This window comes from Amblyomma americanum, chromosome 2, assembly GCF_052857255.1.
Source record: "Amblyomma americanum isolate KBUSLIRL-KWMA chromosome 2, ASM5285725v1, whole genome shotgun sequence".
Taxonomy (NCBI): domain Eukaryota; kingdom Metazoa; phylum Arthropoda; class Arachnida; order Ixodida; family Ixodidae; genus Amblyomma; species Amblyomma americanum.
The window spans coordinates 21,523,131-21,539,894 of record NC_135498.1 but is presented as its reverse complement, the minus strand read 5'-3'; the positions used below and the strand labels follow the sequence as shown (position 1 = coordinate 21,539,894).

General features: G+C 48.4%; 1 protein-coding gene across 1 annotated transcript in view; it reads left to right on the top strand.

Moving 5' to 3' along the window:
* LOC144119579 (segmentation protein paired-like) overlaps positions 1–14,562 on the top strand; it is a 29,970-nt gene extending 15,408 nt beyond the window's left edge. The window contains exons 4-9 of the mRNA XM_077652158.1: positions 5,984–6,189; positions 6,766–6,958; positions 9,667–9,785; positions 10,552–10,808; positions 13,665–13,786; positions 14,336–14,562. Coding sequence (XP_077508284.1) covers positions 5,984–6,189; positions 6,766–6,958; positions 9,667–9,785; positions 10,552–10,808; positions 13,665–13,786; positions 14,336–14,442 — 1,004 coding nt within the window. The 3' untranslated portion in view covers positions 14,443–14,562. The remainder of the gene's footprint in view (positions 1–5,983; positions 6,190–6,765; positions 6,959–9,666; positions 9,786–10,551; positions 10,809–13,664; positions 13,787–14,335) is intronic.
* Positions 14,563–16,764: the final 2,202 nt, after the last annotated feature.

The following is a 16,764-nucleotide window of genomic DNA, read 5'->3' as shown; positions in this document are numbered from 1 at the left end:
AAACCTACTAATGAGGCTAACGAGGCCGAGTTAAATGTAGCATGAATCAAAATTCCGAATTCTTTAATCATGGCGAGCAATAACCAACGCGACAACTGAACTCTTTGCTTGCACACAAGCGTACGTAAACGCCGTTCGCGAACGCAATTTTGGCACCCTCGGCATTTTCTGCAATTCGTGGCACACATAACGCACATCCTCAGACTAAAACCACCAGGAGTTCAAGGCTAATTCGGTCTAAAAGCGCGAATTCGGCCTTGCTAGTTCGGTTAAAGCGTTTCTCTATAGAGTACAACCCTCAAGCACAATGAACGTTCCACCGGTCTTCGCGCTTCCTCAAATGTGAAAACGACGTGACGGCTGCTCCGTTACTTGATGCGACTCTTTCCTGCCGCGTGCTGCGAATTCTTTTCGGCGCAGAGTATGCGCGTTGTTGCGGTGGTGACGCGCTGCGAGAGTTTGTTTGCGGGGGAGCCGCGCTGGTCTGTTCGTGTGTGACTCGTCGAGCTGTGTTCGGCGGCAGGCCACAAAGGGGCGTATGTAGTACCTGCTGCCCTGTCCCGAAGAAAGAAGAGCCCAGGCCGGTAATGGGACCGCTAATCACCGTGTTCCGTTTGCCCTTTCTTCGCGGGTTCCGCTCTTTTTCGACGCCCGGTGAGGTCCGTGCGCACCGAGGCTCTGTGTAGGCGCTGTTGTTGGTACCCGTGAAAAATGGTCAGCGCTGACCGCGGTCGACTTTGCACTGCTTTTCTTTTCTTTAGCCTGTAGCCGTGCCTTTGGCAGGCACGCTGGAGTCATTTCGCCGCACGGGTCTTTCGTGTTCAAGGCGAAGCAATTGGTTCAGACAGTTTACAAAGTAATTTTTCTCGCCCAATTTGGTTCGTTGTGCTGAGCGTGTTCCTCAGGAAAGCTATCAGATAGCGTAATGTAGTTAACTAAAGTTCACTTAAACTGTGGCGTGCTTCGCGGTTGTTGCGTGCTCGAAAAGAAAAAAAAAACGTTTACCGTAACGGCTGGTTGGAGATACGAGGGTGCAAAAGAAAGAAGAAAAAAGTGAACGAAGCAAAGAGGAGACTTGATAAGGACGAGGGCTGAATGGTGCAAGTCGTCCATTTGTAACCCCCTCTCCCTTTCCTTTCTTTTTTTTTTGCGCTCTCACACCGTACCTTGATCGGTAACCGTATTAAGGATTAGCGCTAAAACCTCCACACGTTAAAATGCAAACATCTGACAGTAAACACAGTTTAGGTTATAATACATGTCCCCTCATGAGGGGTAACCCTAACCATGAGCAATCGTAAGCGTTACTCCCTGATTAAAAATGCTCTCAAATTGGGGCCTTCCCCAAAATACATTGGACTGAAAGCATAACCGCAATGGATAGCCGTATGATCCACAATTCGATGCATAATTTCTGAAACCGCTTAATTGTCATTTCCACCGAGAGAAAGAAATGTCTGTTGCTGCCCCAGTTTTGTGGTGCTGCTATAAATAACAAAATGCGCTTCAGAGCGCCCGTGTTGTTTCCTGCCTTCTTTCTTGTGTGTTGTACGTCCTGGCGCTAGAATTCTTTTATTATGTCTGACAACCAACTATAGCCTAGCAGTTAATTCTTTTATAGAAAATTAGTCTTCATTTTCGCTCACTGTTACGGTATTGCTGAAAGCTTTCCATTTGTTCTGAAACCACATGCCTTCTTTAACGACGACAACGCTCTGCGTTATCATTCTTTCTCTGCCAAGAGTTAATTTGTGGATTGTTATTAAATGCATGGCTGTTGATAGTACATGCCTCACTCTTGGGCACTGCACGTCGCAGAAGAGATGGAGGCACTCTACTTGACACTAATATGCACTTTGTTTACAAATACATTCACAGAGCGATCAAGGTGGTCATTACAAACTCAGGATTAAGAACTCCAGCCACACCTCGCACCTATAGCGAAACTGTCAGTATATTCAACGATGCGACGAAACCTGTTGTGATGCCTTACGTGCATACGATCGCGTACAACCTGAAGAAAGTGGCCAGCAGTTACAAAGTACCGATGGTGTTCTCAGCCTCAAAGAGGCTAGGCCAGCTGTGCTCACGCACGGCAAAGCATAGAGAGGAAAAGTGGTTGTGGAAAAAGGCCCGCGAAGCCCTTTGTAAAATGCGCGACAGGAGTGGTTTACAAAATGCCACTGACATGTGGAGATGCCTATAAAGGCCAGACCGGCCGCTGCATAAATGATCGCGCAGGTGAGCATGAGCGTTCATTAGGCGACAAGGACAAATTTGTCCGAACACTGCAGAGACTGCAAATGTCTTCCATGTCTTGATGAGATAAAGATTCATGGCAGGGGAAGCAGTGTCATTGCACGAGAAATTTTGGAAGCGTTTTTTTATAAAGAACGATAGCAATTGTGTAAGTGATGTGTCAGTGGACTTGTACAATAACGAGTTGGCATTTTTGAGATCTTTATTTTAGGGTATAGTGAGTGCACACGTCTGTCAGGGCTTGTCGGGAATGCACCTTGCGCATATACGCGGACCCGACCGCGGTGGCTGCGTTTTTATGGAGGAAAAACGCTAAGGCGCCCGAGTGCTGTGCGATGTCAGTGCACGTTAAAGATCCCCAGGTGGTCGAAATTACTCCGGAGCCCTCCACTACGGCACCTAATTCTTCCTTTCTTCTTTCACTCCCTCTCTTATGCCTTCCCTTACGGCGCGGTTCAGGTGTCCAACGATATATGAGACAGATACTGCGCCATTTCCTTTCCCCCAAAAACCAATTATTATTATTATTATTATATGCGCGGGTTTTCTCTATATTTAGGGGCTCGGCCCTGAATAAATCAGAGTGTAATTTGCGCTCGTCCTGTGCTATGTGTTCTTCTCTCTTGTGTTGTGGTTTTAGCGCAATAAAGATTCTGGCGGGTTTATAGGCAAAAAGCTGTTCCTGACAGCTAACAGGAAAAACAAAAGGCTGTGGTGCTGGCGTGCATCGGTGGCTGATTCGGCGATGAGTGACACCTCAGAGGCAACCATGGCACGTGTTCAACCATGAACTGCCGCGTGTTAGCAGGCGTTTTAACGATCCAGTCAACTGGACACAGCCGCGCAGGACCTGTTCTGGATAGCGAATTTTGAACAAAACTTCATATTTACTTTCAGCTCTAGTTTTAAAGCGATGTTTATTGCCTCAGGGCATAAAAGGGGCATGTAATAATTCTTTCAACTTTGTGCTTTCTTGCTTTTTGTTTTTTCACCCACTTGCGTTGTTAAAAAAATAGTCGTTATATCAAGCTATACTTTGCAAATCGTGGTGGCCCAGCGGCCCTAGGTAGCGGGATCGAATCCATAGCCGCGGCGGCCGCATTTCGAGGGAGGCGAAATGCAAAACAACGTCCGTGTGCTGTGCGATGGCAGCGCACACTACGGAGTCCCAGACGGTGTATATTAATCCGGAGTCGTCCGGTACGGTGTCCCTCATATCCCATGTGTCGTCTTCGGGACGTAAAACGCCAAAATTCAATTTCTGCAAAACGAGTTTAGCGAACTGCCGTGTTCTCACCGTCCGGTGGTCGCAAGCGTGACCCGGCGGTCGGTCCGACCACACGCGCGCACACAACACGCGTGCCGTATAATGTCGCGATATGGGACGTCCCACAAAGGGAAAGGGGGAGTGAGGCGAGCCCGAGTCCGAACTCGGCGGGGCGTTCCGGACGACCGGCCAATGAGCGTGCTTCCTGTTTACGCCCTGGTTTGCCCATTGTGTGGCCTGTCCCCGGCGGGTATACCCTGCCGCCCTCCCTCCGTGATTTGTACCTTCCCTTCTCGCGTCGCTGCCGCCAATGTGCGCGCATTATGCGCAGCACGACAGGTTGAATGATGACGTTCCATTCAATGGCAGCGGTGATGGACGACTCGCCGCCCCTTTCGCGTTTATTCTCCGTCTTTCTTCCCCGGCATTCGAAGACTTGACTGAACTTTATTTTCTTCTTCGCTCTGATTTCCAAAGTTGTATGCCGTGACGCTGATACAGGGAGATCAGCATTCACACATCGGCCGATGACCGCCGGCTTAGTGCGCGATAATCTTTTTAAAGCCTTATTTCGTGCATACCTCCCGAGTCGCAGCAGGCACGTTTGCGGCCAGCTTATTGAGGAAGGTCCATGGACGTCAATATATACAGTTTAACCTCGTTATAACAAAGTTGAGGGGGCCAGGCGATTACTTCGTTATATGTCCCGTGTTCACCGACCTTCCGAGGGGAATCATCAATCCTTCGTTATATCCATTACTTCGTTATAAACCGTCTCGTTATAACGAGGTTCGACGATATATACAAAACATGTTCGAACAGAGAAGCGAGGGGCTTGTGAGCAGGGCTCTGGAATGGTTACAAGAAATCTTAATCCAGCTCCGTTTCCGGCACAATATTTCAACTTATGCTTTTCTCGGCGACGTGCTGTCCATCAGCGACTGTGCCGCACTCTTAAACAGGAAAAACCATTTCCTCAGTTTGATCGGATTCCGCGAACTTCCCCAAGTGCGTACTCGCAAATAGCTTTCTTCGCTGAGTTCGACCCGCTCCGAGCTTTCGAAAAGAGTTCTACGAAGCCCGATAGGAGTCTAGCTACTTGCTTTTCATCAGCGAATTATACACGCTTAACGCGCATGCTGCGCCCACTCCGTTAAGTTACAAAGAGAATGGCGTGCTCAAGGTCTACACATCTGGATAGTGAATGATGGCCATCGAACTTGAGGGGAACGCCGCAGTGTCCCGAAAAAACCTCACGCGGCGAATCCCGCCGTGACTCCCTGCTGACGCGGTTCCCCCACTGCGAACTGCTCAGCAAGGGGTCCCAGTTGACGGTGCAGAAGGAAGAGACACTGCCACTCCACTTAGACAAAGCCCAGCGGCGGCGACGTGGGGTGAGGAAGTCGAGTTCATTAGCGAAAGAAAGAGTACTGCGAATACAGGAAGGGGAGTGCACTCGCCGGCAGCTGGATGTGTGAAGCGTGCTTTCTGACCGATTGGTCTCACCTGTGGCGGTGCATTCGTTTTTCATTAGAGGACGACAAGCGCTTCTCCGTTCGCGCTCATATGTAGTGTAGACGACGGAGTCGTTGTCGAGATCTGCTGCTAGATCTACTAGCACGATAGGCTTATAGGCGGATGGCGGCATTAACCAGCACTTCAGTCATCAGCCATGCTATCGCAGACTCTCGTCCAGAGATGGTCATCGCGAAATGGTAAAAAAAAAAAACATTCGTGCACCGTTGGTTGCACTGGAAATTGAAACACAATTTTGACCACCTGGGGATCTTTAACGTGCACTGACACCGTGTGCTGTGCGATGTCAGTTCACGTTAAAGATTCCCCCGTGGTCGAAATTATTCCGGAGCCCTCCACTCTTTCTTCCTTCACCCCCTCCTTTATCCCTTCCCTTACGGCGCGGTTCAGGTGTCCAATGATATGAGACAGATACTGCGCCATTTCTTTTCTCCAAAAATCAATTATTATTATTATTATTATTCAATCCTGCAGGTTTCGAGAGCGGCTTGTAAACGACTGATTGCGCCGTGATCTGATTTGCAGTGGCATGCGTTCGCAGGATCGATACCATTTGCGTAGAACGCAAAGAACTCACAGGATGCTAGATCACGGCGCATTCGCATCTAGCTGCGATGTGCACATGCATGTCTAGTCGTCTTAGCTGCAGCTGTGGCAAAGGCTGCATAATTGCCTGCTCATTCTCTATTCCTTCTTATCTTTCCCGTTTTTCCTTTCTTCGTTTCTCTTTTCCCTTTTCTTTCTCACTTCCTTTTTCGTTGTTTTTTCTTTCGGCCTTGTTGCCCTCTCATCTTTCATCTTTTCCCCTTTTCTTCCCTTTGTTCCCCCAACTGTCCCCCTCATGCTGACAGTGTGAAATGCAAGCTCAGTGGCGACTGTGCACATACACGTGACCTTAAACGCGCCTATTTGCTGCTGCAGGCCGCCTGAGCGGTCTGGACGAGGACTCTGACTGCGACTCGGAGCCCGGCCTGCTGCTCAAGCGCAAGACGCGTCGCTCGCGCACCACCTTCTCGGCCGACCAGCTGGAAGCGCTGGAGCGGGCCTTCGAGCGCACCCAGTACCCGGATGTGTACACGCGCGAGGAGCTCGCTCAGAGGACCAGGCTCACCGAGGCCAGGGTGCAGGCAAGGGCTTTTTTACTGCCGCTGAACCGCGTCGCAAAAAGGAGGAGAATCGAAATTTCTTCGCCAAGAGTTCTGTCTCGTCATCGTTAACATCGCTAACTTATAGTAGGCGACATTCACAATACCTTTATGTGCAGAGTACAGCTGTAGCGGTTAGCAGAAAACACTTGACTTGCAGCCTACAAAAATATCACCACGAAGTTTTTCTAGCCGTTTTTACTCTCCCGCCTTTCTCTTTTTTGACTGCTTTGAGATTATCTAAGCGCCCACCAGTAATTGAATTGATTGACGGTGACTGTGAGTTGACCATGAATTTACTCAATGACTGGTTCATTCACTCAGTGATTGACTGACTGATTGGTTATTTCGCTGACTGACTGACCGGTTCATTCACTGACTGACCGATTGGTGCATTCACTGACTACTGATTGGTGCATTCACTGACTGACTGATCGGTTCGTTCACTGACTGATTGATTGCTTCATTCACTGACTGATTGATTGCTTCATTCACTGACTGACTGATTTTTTAAGTGACGTCTCCTTTAGTCCCCCATTTAATCGCTCCCGTCCGCAGGTGTGGTTCAGTAACCGGCGTGCCCGTTGGCGCAAGCAGCTGGGCAGCCAGCCTGTGGGTCCCGCGTACAGCAGCCAGCTGCTGGGCTACGCGCAGGCTGCCGCAGCCGCGGCACCCGCCGTGGTCAGCGCCGCCCAGACTCATCATCACCACCTGGACTCCGCCATGGGCTCCGCGGGACTACAGCACCACGGTGAGCGCACTTTCTGCGCGGCTCAGAGTTGGCTCATTAGGCATCACGTCATGTTTCTTTCGCTTAGTTCTGTGAACTTCGAGGAAGCAGATTTCTCGCAGTACGCCAGCCGATAAAGTCAGCTTTGTTGCTGCACAAAAAACCTTTAACGCGCGTTTGAGCAGCAAGGTGACATTGCAACAGCAAGAGACGAACACGTGCCTTCACGGAAATACAACTCTATAAAAACATTTTGGTACCTGCTTAAACTGCTGAATGAATTTAAAACGCCGCATAAAAAAAATTGACGTTTCTGAGACAAACATTTCTGAACCATAAAAATTCAAGAGATTTTATACAATTTATCATCAAAGATAATGGTCTCATTGAGTTACACAGTGGTTTATACTAAGTAGCATAGGATCACTGCCGAGAACGGAAAATGGGTTGGTCGCTCAACTTTATCTTATATGTAGTTCGCACTGCACATATTCTCTGGCCCTAACCACGTGTTAAAGAAACAGTGCCCTCACATACTTTTCATGCCGCAGTCTTTCCAGCATATTGAGCATGGACAGGAGAATTATGTTTCGTCATAACAGGCGTTGGAGAAGTCAGGAAAATATGGAAAAGGATGAACAGAAAAAAGCGCGAGTTGTGATCATGAGCACAAATTTCTCGCGCGTTGTCAGCGCCTACAAGTAGTCCCGTGAGCACTGTTGTCCTCTAGGCGCACACATCACGGCAAGATAACGAAAAAGACGCTCTTAAAATGAGTTACATGCAACTCCAGAAATCACTCAAGCCGTCCTTTAAACCAACACGAGTGGAAAGTATATGTGTATTTCACTCCAGTCACATGGGTACAATGCGATTGCTTCCGAACACCCTACAAGTGCTTGACGCTTCTCGCGGGCTCAGATAATACTTCATCCTACAGCATTGCATTGTGTCGTTCGTGCGGCGGTTCACACGTTCCCGTACACGCCACTCACGCATGCATTCTCTTTGGCGCACCCCGGCTTTCTCCTTGTAGCTGCTCGTTAGAACTCCGCCATTCACGCTCTTGGGTTTCCACTGCCGCAGTTTCTTCAGGTCCTCCTGCTCCCGCTGCCTGAGATCCTTCTGAGCTTTGTATTGCTTGTCGTCGCAATTCTGCTTCTGCTTCGCGCTTTACCTACGTCTTCTTTTTTATACCCCTGGCGACTCCTTCGTCCGCCTGTCGAGCATGATGCACACGCCAGTGAGCTGGCAGACCGGCAGGACCTCTCCCCAAACTCATGTCTGCACATAACTTCCGGGTTCGAACCCGACCGCGGCGGCTGCGTTTTATGGAGGAAAAACGTTAAGGCGCCCGTGTGCTGTGCGATGTTAGTGTACGTTAATGATCCCCAGGCGGTCGAAATTATTCCGGAGCCCTTCACTACGGCACCTCTTTCTTCCTTCACTCCCTCCTTTATCCCTTCCCTTACGGCGCGGTTCAGGTGTCCGCCGATACGTGAGACAGATACTGCGCCATTTCATTCCCCCCAAAAGAAACCAATTATTATTGTTATTATCACATCACTTCCTGGAGTAGCTCGATTGAGGTGTCCACTGAGAAGTGAGAGAGTTACCGCGCCTTTCATTTACTCAAAAATCCCATATACTTAGGTGGCTCCTTCAGTACGTGGCATGGGTAGAGCACGAATAAGCTCTGCCACCTCCTCGCTCCACCTGTCTTTCTTTCTTGTTGCATCTCCTTGCACCTCGTTTCCCGCGTAACTAGCCCATTTACGCGCGTCATAATGTGACGGAATTGTGCACGGATGCGTGTAAATGTTATGTAATTTTAAAACAAAAGCAACCGAATGTCATATCCGCTGCTGCCAAACCGGTGCCTACAATGCGTTGGTTGGGCTTTCTAGCAATGCTACTTCAAATGCAGTGAAACTACCTTTACAGGCAATGAAGCAAGGAAGGGAAACTTGTTGGTGACGCTCGTTGAGGCGAACTCGCATAATAGTGCGGCATTTGAGGCAGGCAGGAGTAGGGGACAGAGTGCAAAAGAAATCAGAAGCCAGCAGCCTTCGAGGCTGGAAGCGAAACCAACACGTGTCGGTCTTGGAACAAGCGCAGCGGCGTAGAGGAGTGTTCTCAGTTTGCGCGCTTCTGTGTGCATGTGCAGCATTTTTTTTTTTCTAACGCATCTCTAGTCAAGCTGCCTATCTTTGGTCAAAAAGTTGTTAGGATGGACAGAAGCTGTGACGACGTATTTGGTTAAATCGATCTCAATTAACCAATGAGGACCTTTTCTGAAAGAAACAAAAAAAAACTAGCTATTGGTGAAGTATTTCAGTGTGCTCCGTGAAGATTACTTAGATAATCTCGAGGACTTCGAGTTGATAGCTACACGAAGCTCGCTTTGAGAACTCCGAAGAAAGGACTCGGCCAGTTTATGGGTGTCCGCGCTTGCGCGGAAAATCTCGTACTGTTACAAGAAAGTCAGTTTTAAATTAATCTTTCCGTTCTTCCCTTTTCCTTTACTCTAGTTGACAGTACGAAAAAAAAATATTGCTTTCGATTCGACAGCCCTCATCAGTATCGGAATTGCCAAGAAAAGGGCAGCGTCACAGACTTGGCTCTGCGAAGTATTTTAGGCCCTTTACCTCGTCAGCGCCATTGCTAACCTTTCTTCGTGTTTAATCAAATTTCCGTCCGATCTGATCTCTCTCATCTAATCACTGCAGATGCGTCAGCGTGGCACCGGTCACACCAGTCACTGGCGCCGTCGAACCCAGTCACACAGTCAGGATACAGCTCGTACTCAACCGAATCGTGCATCAACGGGGGCCCCTTGTCGCAACAGGTGAGACGCTTTGGTCTGCTGTACCTCGAGAGACGCGGGCACAAGCGCCCGTCTACAACTGGGCTAGTGTGCTGTTCTAAGAGAAATGATGCGCTCTTTGTTTTTATAACCTGGGAATGTATTAGTGAAAACAGTGGTTCTTCATGGTAGCTGCCCATCAAACTGGCAAAGCAAGTTTTCCGCAAGTTCGGCCCCGTGCTTTTGTTTTGTTATTAAAAAAGATCTTTATTGCCATGTAACTGTATCTCACCGCCTCTTCATATACAACTATCTCATGTATAACTTCACCGTCGTCCTTTCCAAAGTTATTGAAAGTATGCTTTAACTTGATCCAAAGTTTAACGAAAAATATCAGCTCGTTTATGATTTCGTTAGGTAACGTCGAGCCGTATCGCGTGGAATTTAATGAGCCTTCTCCATACGCACTCAACTATAATGACGAAAATGAATAAGTGAACAAAGCACGTTATTGAACACACACACTTGACGTGATCGGTGTCGCTTATTTCGAGATGCCGGGAAACAAAGCTCAGATTACTGAGTTGCACATCGCTAAGAAACACGGACTGCACTCGTTGCAGATGCCAGCGGATGACTTTTTGCTGCCGAACATAAGCTCACGGAATCGAAGTCCGGCTGCGAGGCTCGATTGAGGCGGAATGCGGAAACGCTTGTGTGCTGCGATTTCATGGCGTCATTGAGGCTTGTAATAGCAGCTTGTTGTTGCGCGCAGCCTCCTGACCAGCTTCCCTCGACTCGCCCGCAGGTGTACGGTCTTCTGGCCGGGAGCGGCGCCGGGGCCACAGTGAGCGGCAGCGGAGGCACTACGGGGGGTCCAACCTCGCTGAGCGTGCCGGACTTCCACATCCCGGCGTTGAGCGCGGCCAACGACATGGCAACCTGGTCTCCGGCCGCGGGACTCGTCAGCTCGGCGCTCTCCGCCAGGACCGAGGCGCCGGCGGCATCGGCCACTGGCATGTTCGGCCACCACGCGGCTTTCGGCGTGGCCTCGGACAACTTCGGGTGAGCGACAAGCACGATAAGATCGAGGTGCGAGTGCGTACAGGTGATTAGGCCGAGTTGACAAGAACCGCCGATGTAGGCGCGTGAGGACATGATGCTTATAGTCGTGAGGAATGCACAACAGGTGGCGCCACTAGGACAGCCGCCATTCGCTGCAGTGGTGTCAAGTGTCGTTGTGCGAACAGAGCAGGCCGACTGCGGTTTAACGTCTCCGCGCGTACTAAAGTGCTATGATATGGGTAGAAGGACCTTTGACGGTTGACGCGGCGGGGACAGAGGGCACGCAGAAACATGGGATTCCATAGGCAGTCTGTGCGCTTTTTCTTGCCGCACCGCATTCTATTCGATGAGAGCCAGTCAGCACAAACCGAAGTATTGATTATGCTAGCACTTAGCAGAGGAATTAGCAAAAAAAAAAACATCAGCGAGAATTAAGTGTGACATCGGTTAATGGAATGGGGATGAACTGCCTAGTGGTAGAAATTAGCCCCTTTAAAAGAAATGCCAGGTGTCGTCTGTTAATTCACTAAGCTTCGCCAAGCAGGAGCTTTTCATTTACGCACTGCATTACTGCTGCATGGTCTGAAGTCTCAATGTTTTGTAGCGATAGCTACATTACGCTATATCATTTGGAGCCTTCAGCGTGGCGCCGCCGCCACGGTCACGTGGTGTGGAGCAGCTGCCGGCGAAACCGAGGGGGGGGGGGGGGGGGATAGGGTGAATCCACTTCCAGGGACGAAGATGAAGAAGGACCGCCCAGCGAAACGGAGCAATTCGACTGAGCGAGTTCCACTAGGCCAGCCGTAGCTATCGCGTCACTCCAGGTTTAACCAAAGCTAAACCACAGCCATTTCTATTTTCACCACACATATATAGAAGGGGGAGAGGTTAGAATACGTAGGGCTCATTGAACAATCGGCGGAATTGCGTTTGGGGGAGTGGAGAGTGAATTCACGTCTAGGGAAGACCGACTTTGCAATTCGACTGAGCGAGTTCCACTCGGCCAGCCGTAGCTATCGCGTCACTCCAGGTTTAACCAGAGCTAAACTACAGCCATTTCTATTTTCACCACACATATATAGAAGGGGGAGAGGTTCGAATACGTGGGGTTCCTTGAACAATCGGAGGAATTGCGCTTCTGCTGTAGTTGAACACAGCATTTCGCGTCTCTTGTCAGCAAACTTTTTAACGCGAGAGCGTTAGTACCCGGATGTCGGAAAAAAATTGGCAGTGGCTTAGCTCGGCTATGCCAGGATATACGTAGCGAAAGCTAAGGCATAGCTTGGTTAATCTTGTTTGCAAGTCCAGGTTATTCTGGTTGTCTGGCTAGTTGTCACGCCAACGGCGAGACTTCTCGTCTGACGTCACGCCAGATGGCGGAGGTGGCTGGTCACGTGGTTCGTCACGCGATGAGAGTACGGCGAAACTGCGAGTTCGTGGCTAATGTAGCTTTCGCTACAAAAATTGTCTAGCGTCAGCGCCGTCGACCATTTGAAAAAGCCTCAACGCGACCGGAGCAACCGCCCGCTCCGGCAACCAAGGTGGGCCCCCTAGACCACGTGACGTCATCACAACCTGCCCACCAGATTGAGAGCATACTTACCACCGTGGCAGTTAAATTAATGATTGGTCGTGAGAAGTTACTCGGGAAGAGCAACATGGGTCTCACCAATGGAAGCATCTGCCATCGCAGGGCAGGAACTCCTGCAACACAGCGCCTGGAGTGGTATGAGGCCTCCCAGCGATCTATAAATGTAAAGTAGCTAAATCCCAATTCCACATATATCGCCATTAACCCTATCGCGTCACACCCTTAAGACGGAGGTTGCGTCCCCTCAAGTTTTTTCTTTGATTACTTTGCGTGGCCGAAAGGTGCAAGGGGTACCAGCCAACTTAAAAGCGAAGCATTTCTAGTTCCTTCTACATAGGAAAAGATAACCAAACTGACACATATGAAACCAGATCTGTAGTCGTATACGTGACTGACACCTCATTAACATTGCAAACTTCTCCCTGGTCAACAATAACACGGTATTATGAAGTTAGAGGTCGTCATATGATAAAGGTACTTCAGGAATAGTCTGGTAGTTTTAATCTGGATTGAAAGCGAGAGACAAATAGGAAAAATTAGCCGACGATTACGCTTCTTGGTAATGCGATTTTTGAGCGCACCTGCTGCGGTACTCGAACCGTAGGCGACCACATACGAAACACGCAGTGTGAGCGGAGGCGGCTCTGGATTCAGACTTCGGCAGCGCACAGCATTCTGCAGCCGATAAACCTCGCCTCGGGCCAAAGGCCAGCGCGTGCTATTTTGGCGCCATCTGTGGCGAGCGACGCATACCTTATCGATGACGTCATCGGGTAGCCACCGCGCAACCTGCCCACGCTACCGCCGCACCCTTCTTCTCCACTTTCCTCCTCGCGCTCTATTCGCCGTCTTTCACCCTCCGTTGCGCTTCTACGCCGAGGCACGTCGCTTAACCCGGGAACGGGCGCCTAGAGGTGGCTCTAAAATGCGTGGATCAACAGCCGAAGACGTTAGCACGAAAGGCTTTATATGGCAGAGTGCTACGTCACCATCAAGCCATGTTTATGGGCCTAACCATGCAGATAATGGTAGAGGCTATGCAAAGTAGTTATGTTTATGGCAAGTGGCGACGGGACGCCATGCCTTTACAGGTGGAGATTATGAACTGGAACGTAGTTGTGAATTTCTTGAATTTATGCCTTGTCTGGGGACTTGCCTTCTGGCAAGAGAATGGTACAGTGTATGCATAAAACATTCAGTAATTAAACGCGTCTCACTCAAACAGCCATGCAGTGTTAAATGCTTGAACATCATTCTCTTTGCAGTGGTATGATCGGAAACACTGAAGGGTTCATTTCAAGCACTTTCAACAACCTCAACAGCTCGCATGGTGCGATGGGCATGGATATAAAGCCGGCATTTCCATATGGAAGTCAGTTCACAGCAGGTAAGCCACTTTAGATAACTGCACTCATATTACTCAGCATAAATCTACACATAGAAGCAATCTTCCCACATATGTTCTCCCTTTTTTTTAAAAAATGTAAAGGCTTCAAAAAGACATTCTGCATTGCTAGATTTTCAGGCCAAGTATCTGAATTACCAAGTCATCAAGGAAAAGCCACCACGGTGGCTCAGTGGTTATGGTGCCCGGCTACTGACCCGAAAGACTCGTATTCAATACCAGTGCGGCGGTCAGAGGCGAAACGCTAGGGGCCCCTTGTACTGTGCGCTGTCAGTTCACGTTTAAGAACCCCAGGTGGTCGAAATTTCCGAAGCCCTTCACTACGGCGTCTCTCATAGCCCAGTCGCTTTGGAATGGCAAACCCCCAAAAACCCATACACAAGCCATCAAGGAGCCTGCCAGCTTAAGAACACTACCCCCCCCCCCCCCCTCCTAATGCCAATTTAGCTTTGAAACAGCTTTTTGCTTTTTTGCATGAGTCACCAATGCTGAAACATCTAACCTAACATTGTAAATTTTGCTCTCTTCCAGGAGCAAGTGCCAACCAGATGTGCAAGGACTTCGACACGCCAGTCACAGCACTGGCAAACCTGCGACAGAAATCCCGGGAACATACTGTTGCATTAAGCTTTTTCTAAGAGCAATCCTGAGGGCCAAATTTGTATATATATACATATATAGGCTAAATGCGAATGGCTCTTATCTACTTCTCTGTTGTGATCAGCTTCTACATTCGAGCCAACAACTTCACTTGCACATTTCCCTCCGAGATTTGGTGTCCTCTGTACTGCTCACATACAGTGCATGCATCATTCAATGGAACTCAAAAGCAAAGCAAATGTGTGAACAACCAAACACATGCTACAAAAATTAACTGCAAAAATTGTGTTCACACGCACAAGTATACATAGGTGTCTTCGTTGCCTAGCTTGTGTATTGTACAGGTGGTTCAATAACAAAAGGACTTGTGTACTTCGTTTTAAAACGAAGGGGCACCCAACTTAACTGCTGCAAAGCTGAAATGATGCCAGTAACCAAAATGCAAAGAAAGGCATTTCCTTACATGACAGAGGTTTTTCAGCATGCATGAATACTGCATTCAAAGAGTGTGAAAAGTCTTGAAGAAAAAAAAAGACTCAAAGGAAATGCTAGCATGCAGCACACAACTTGACTGTTGCAAAGCTGAAATGATGCCAGTCACCAAGACGCAAAGGCATTTCCTTATATGAGAGCTTTTTCAGCATGCATGAATAACTAACTGCATTCAAAAAGTGTGAAATGTCTCCAGAAGAAAAAAAGACAAAGGAAATTCTGGCAATATTTTGCAGGCATACTGCATTGCTTCTGATCAGTGGATGCAATAAAGCAAGACTACAAAAGAAAATCATTACTTCTTTTCACCCACTGGATGATCACTAGCATTTGTGCTCATTTGTGGTGTCTGACTTGGCTACATGACCATAGGTTGTATTCTTGAGAACGAACACATCGCTTGTGGCTCAAACACAGGCTATCTGCTTTATGGAAGCAGGTGAACATGGTAGTTGCCGCTAATGACACAAGATGATGCCACTTACCCCTGACAAAGCCCGTCAAGCAGCTACTGTAAACTGTAAGATGAACAGTACTAGCTGACCTAGTGCTCCCTTCACAAGTGCAAAGTACCCTAGAAGGCAGCCTGGAGTGCAACGTTGTGAAGGAGAGCACAGGAGAGAATGCCCCATGACAATTTTGAAGCGTAGTTATAAAAAAGTGAGAAAATCGGCCCCCGCATGACAGCTTATGGCAAGTTTTATTGGTTATGGCCAGGTCTCAGCTGTCGTGTGGGCAGACTTTGGCATGCCTGGATAAAGGAAAAGTATTGTCTTTAAGAGGGCAAGGCTTGCAAAGGCTGGCCCACATGCTGTAACTTTCCACACAGAGTTCTTATTCCTCCCCATATGACTTGTTTTTGGCTGGCTGTGCAATGTTTAACAACCACCTACCAAATGGCATGGGTAGCATTCCTCACAGCATGACATCGGCATACAGCGCAGTACGCTGCAACCTAGCAGTAATTGTAGCGTGCTGCTGCTTCGGCCTGTATTCTTGAAGTGTCCCTTAATTAATCCGTGCCGGTTTTCAGGAGCCCCGAATGTGAAGGCTATGGCTGGCTGCATGACTGCAGCAGACTTGACTTTCCTATTGCATCACCTTGGTTGAAACTGTACTTACCATAGCATCAATAATTGTGATGCAAAATGGAATAATTAAAAAACTTGTATGACAAACATACCTTACGTTAAGGCATTCAAAAGTGCAGATGTTCTGCTCTCCTTGATTTAAAGGTGGTTGGAACATTTATGCAGTAATATGATCAGAGACAGTAGCAGCAGCATTTTCCATTTTTGGAGCAAGAGAGTGTGTCCAGTTTAGGCTATTCCTGTTTGAACAAGTCCACTTCAGTGGACACAGAATACAGGCACGGGCTATAATTATGCTAGACCCAAATGTTGCCAATGACTGGGTACACAGCTGCATCGCCTGCAAGCCTGAGTGGGCTGCACATTTCTGCACTGATTTCAACTGTTTGTAGGCTTACGCAAAAATATTGCAACAAGACATGACATGGCAGAAAAACATGCACATCACAAATCCCTGGTCCCAAAGTGACAACCCGCATGCAACAACCTACACAAGTTTTTCAGAGGCATTTAAACTAATGCAAGTAAATGCTGCACTAAACACATCAGCAAAGCCCATACTATGCAACATGATAGGAATGATGGGTATCAAAATATTAGTTCAAGCTTTTCTCCTGGCCTGCAGAAATGTTTTCATTAGTGTTGCTGACTACAAAGTTTTCAAGAAAAATTGGATATTAATGAGAACACTGAACATCAGATTTTCTCATTCCGGTTTGAGTCTATGCATGCTTGGAAGGCACTTTTGGGACAGGCTTCAAGCACAGACATCCAAAA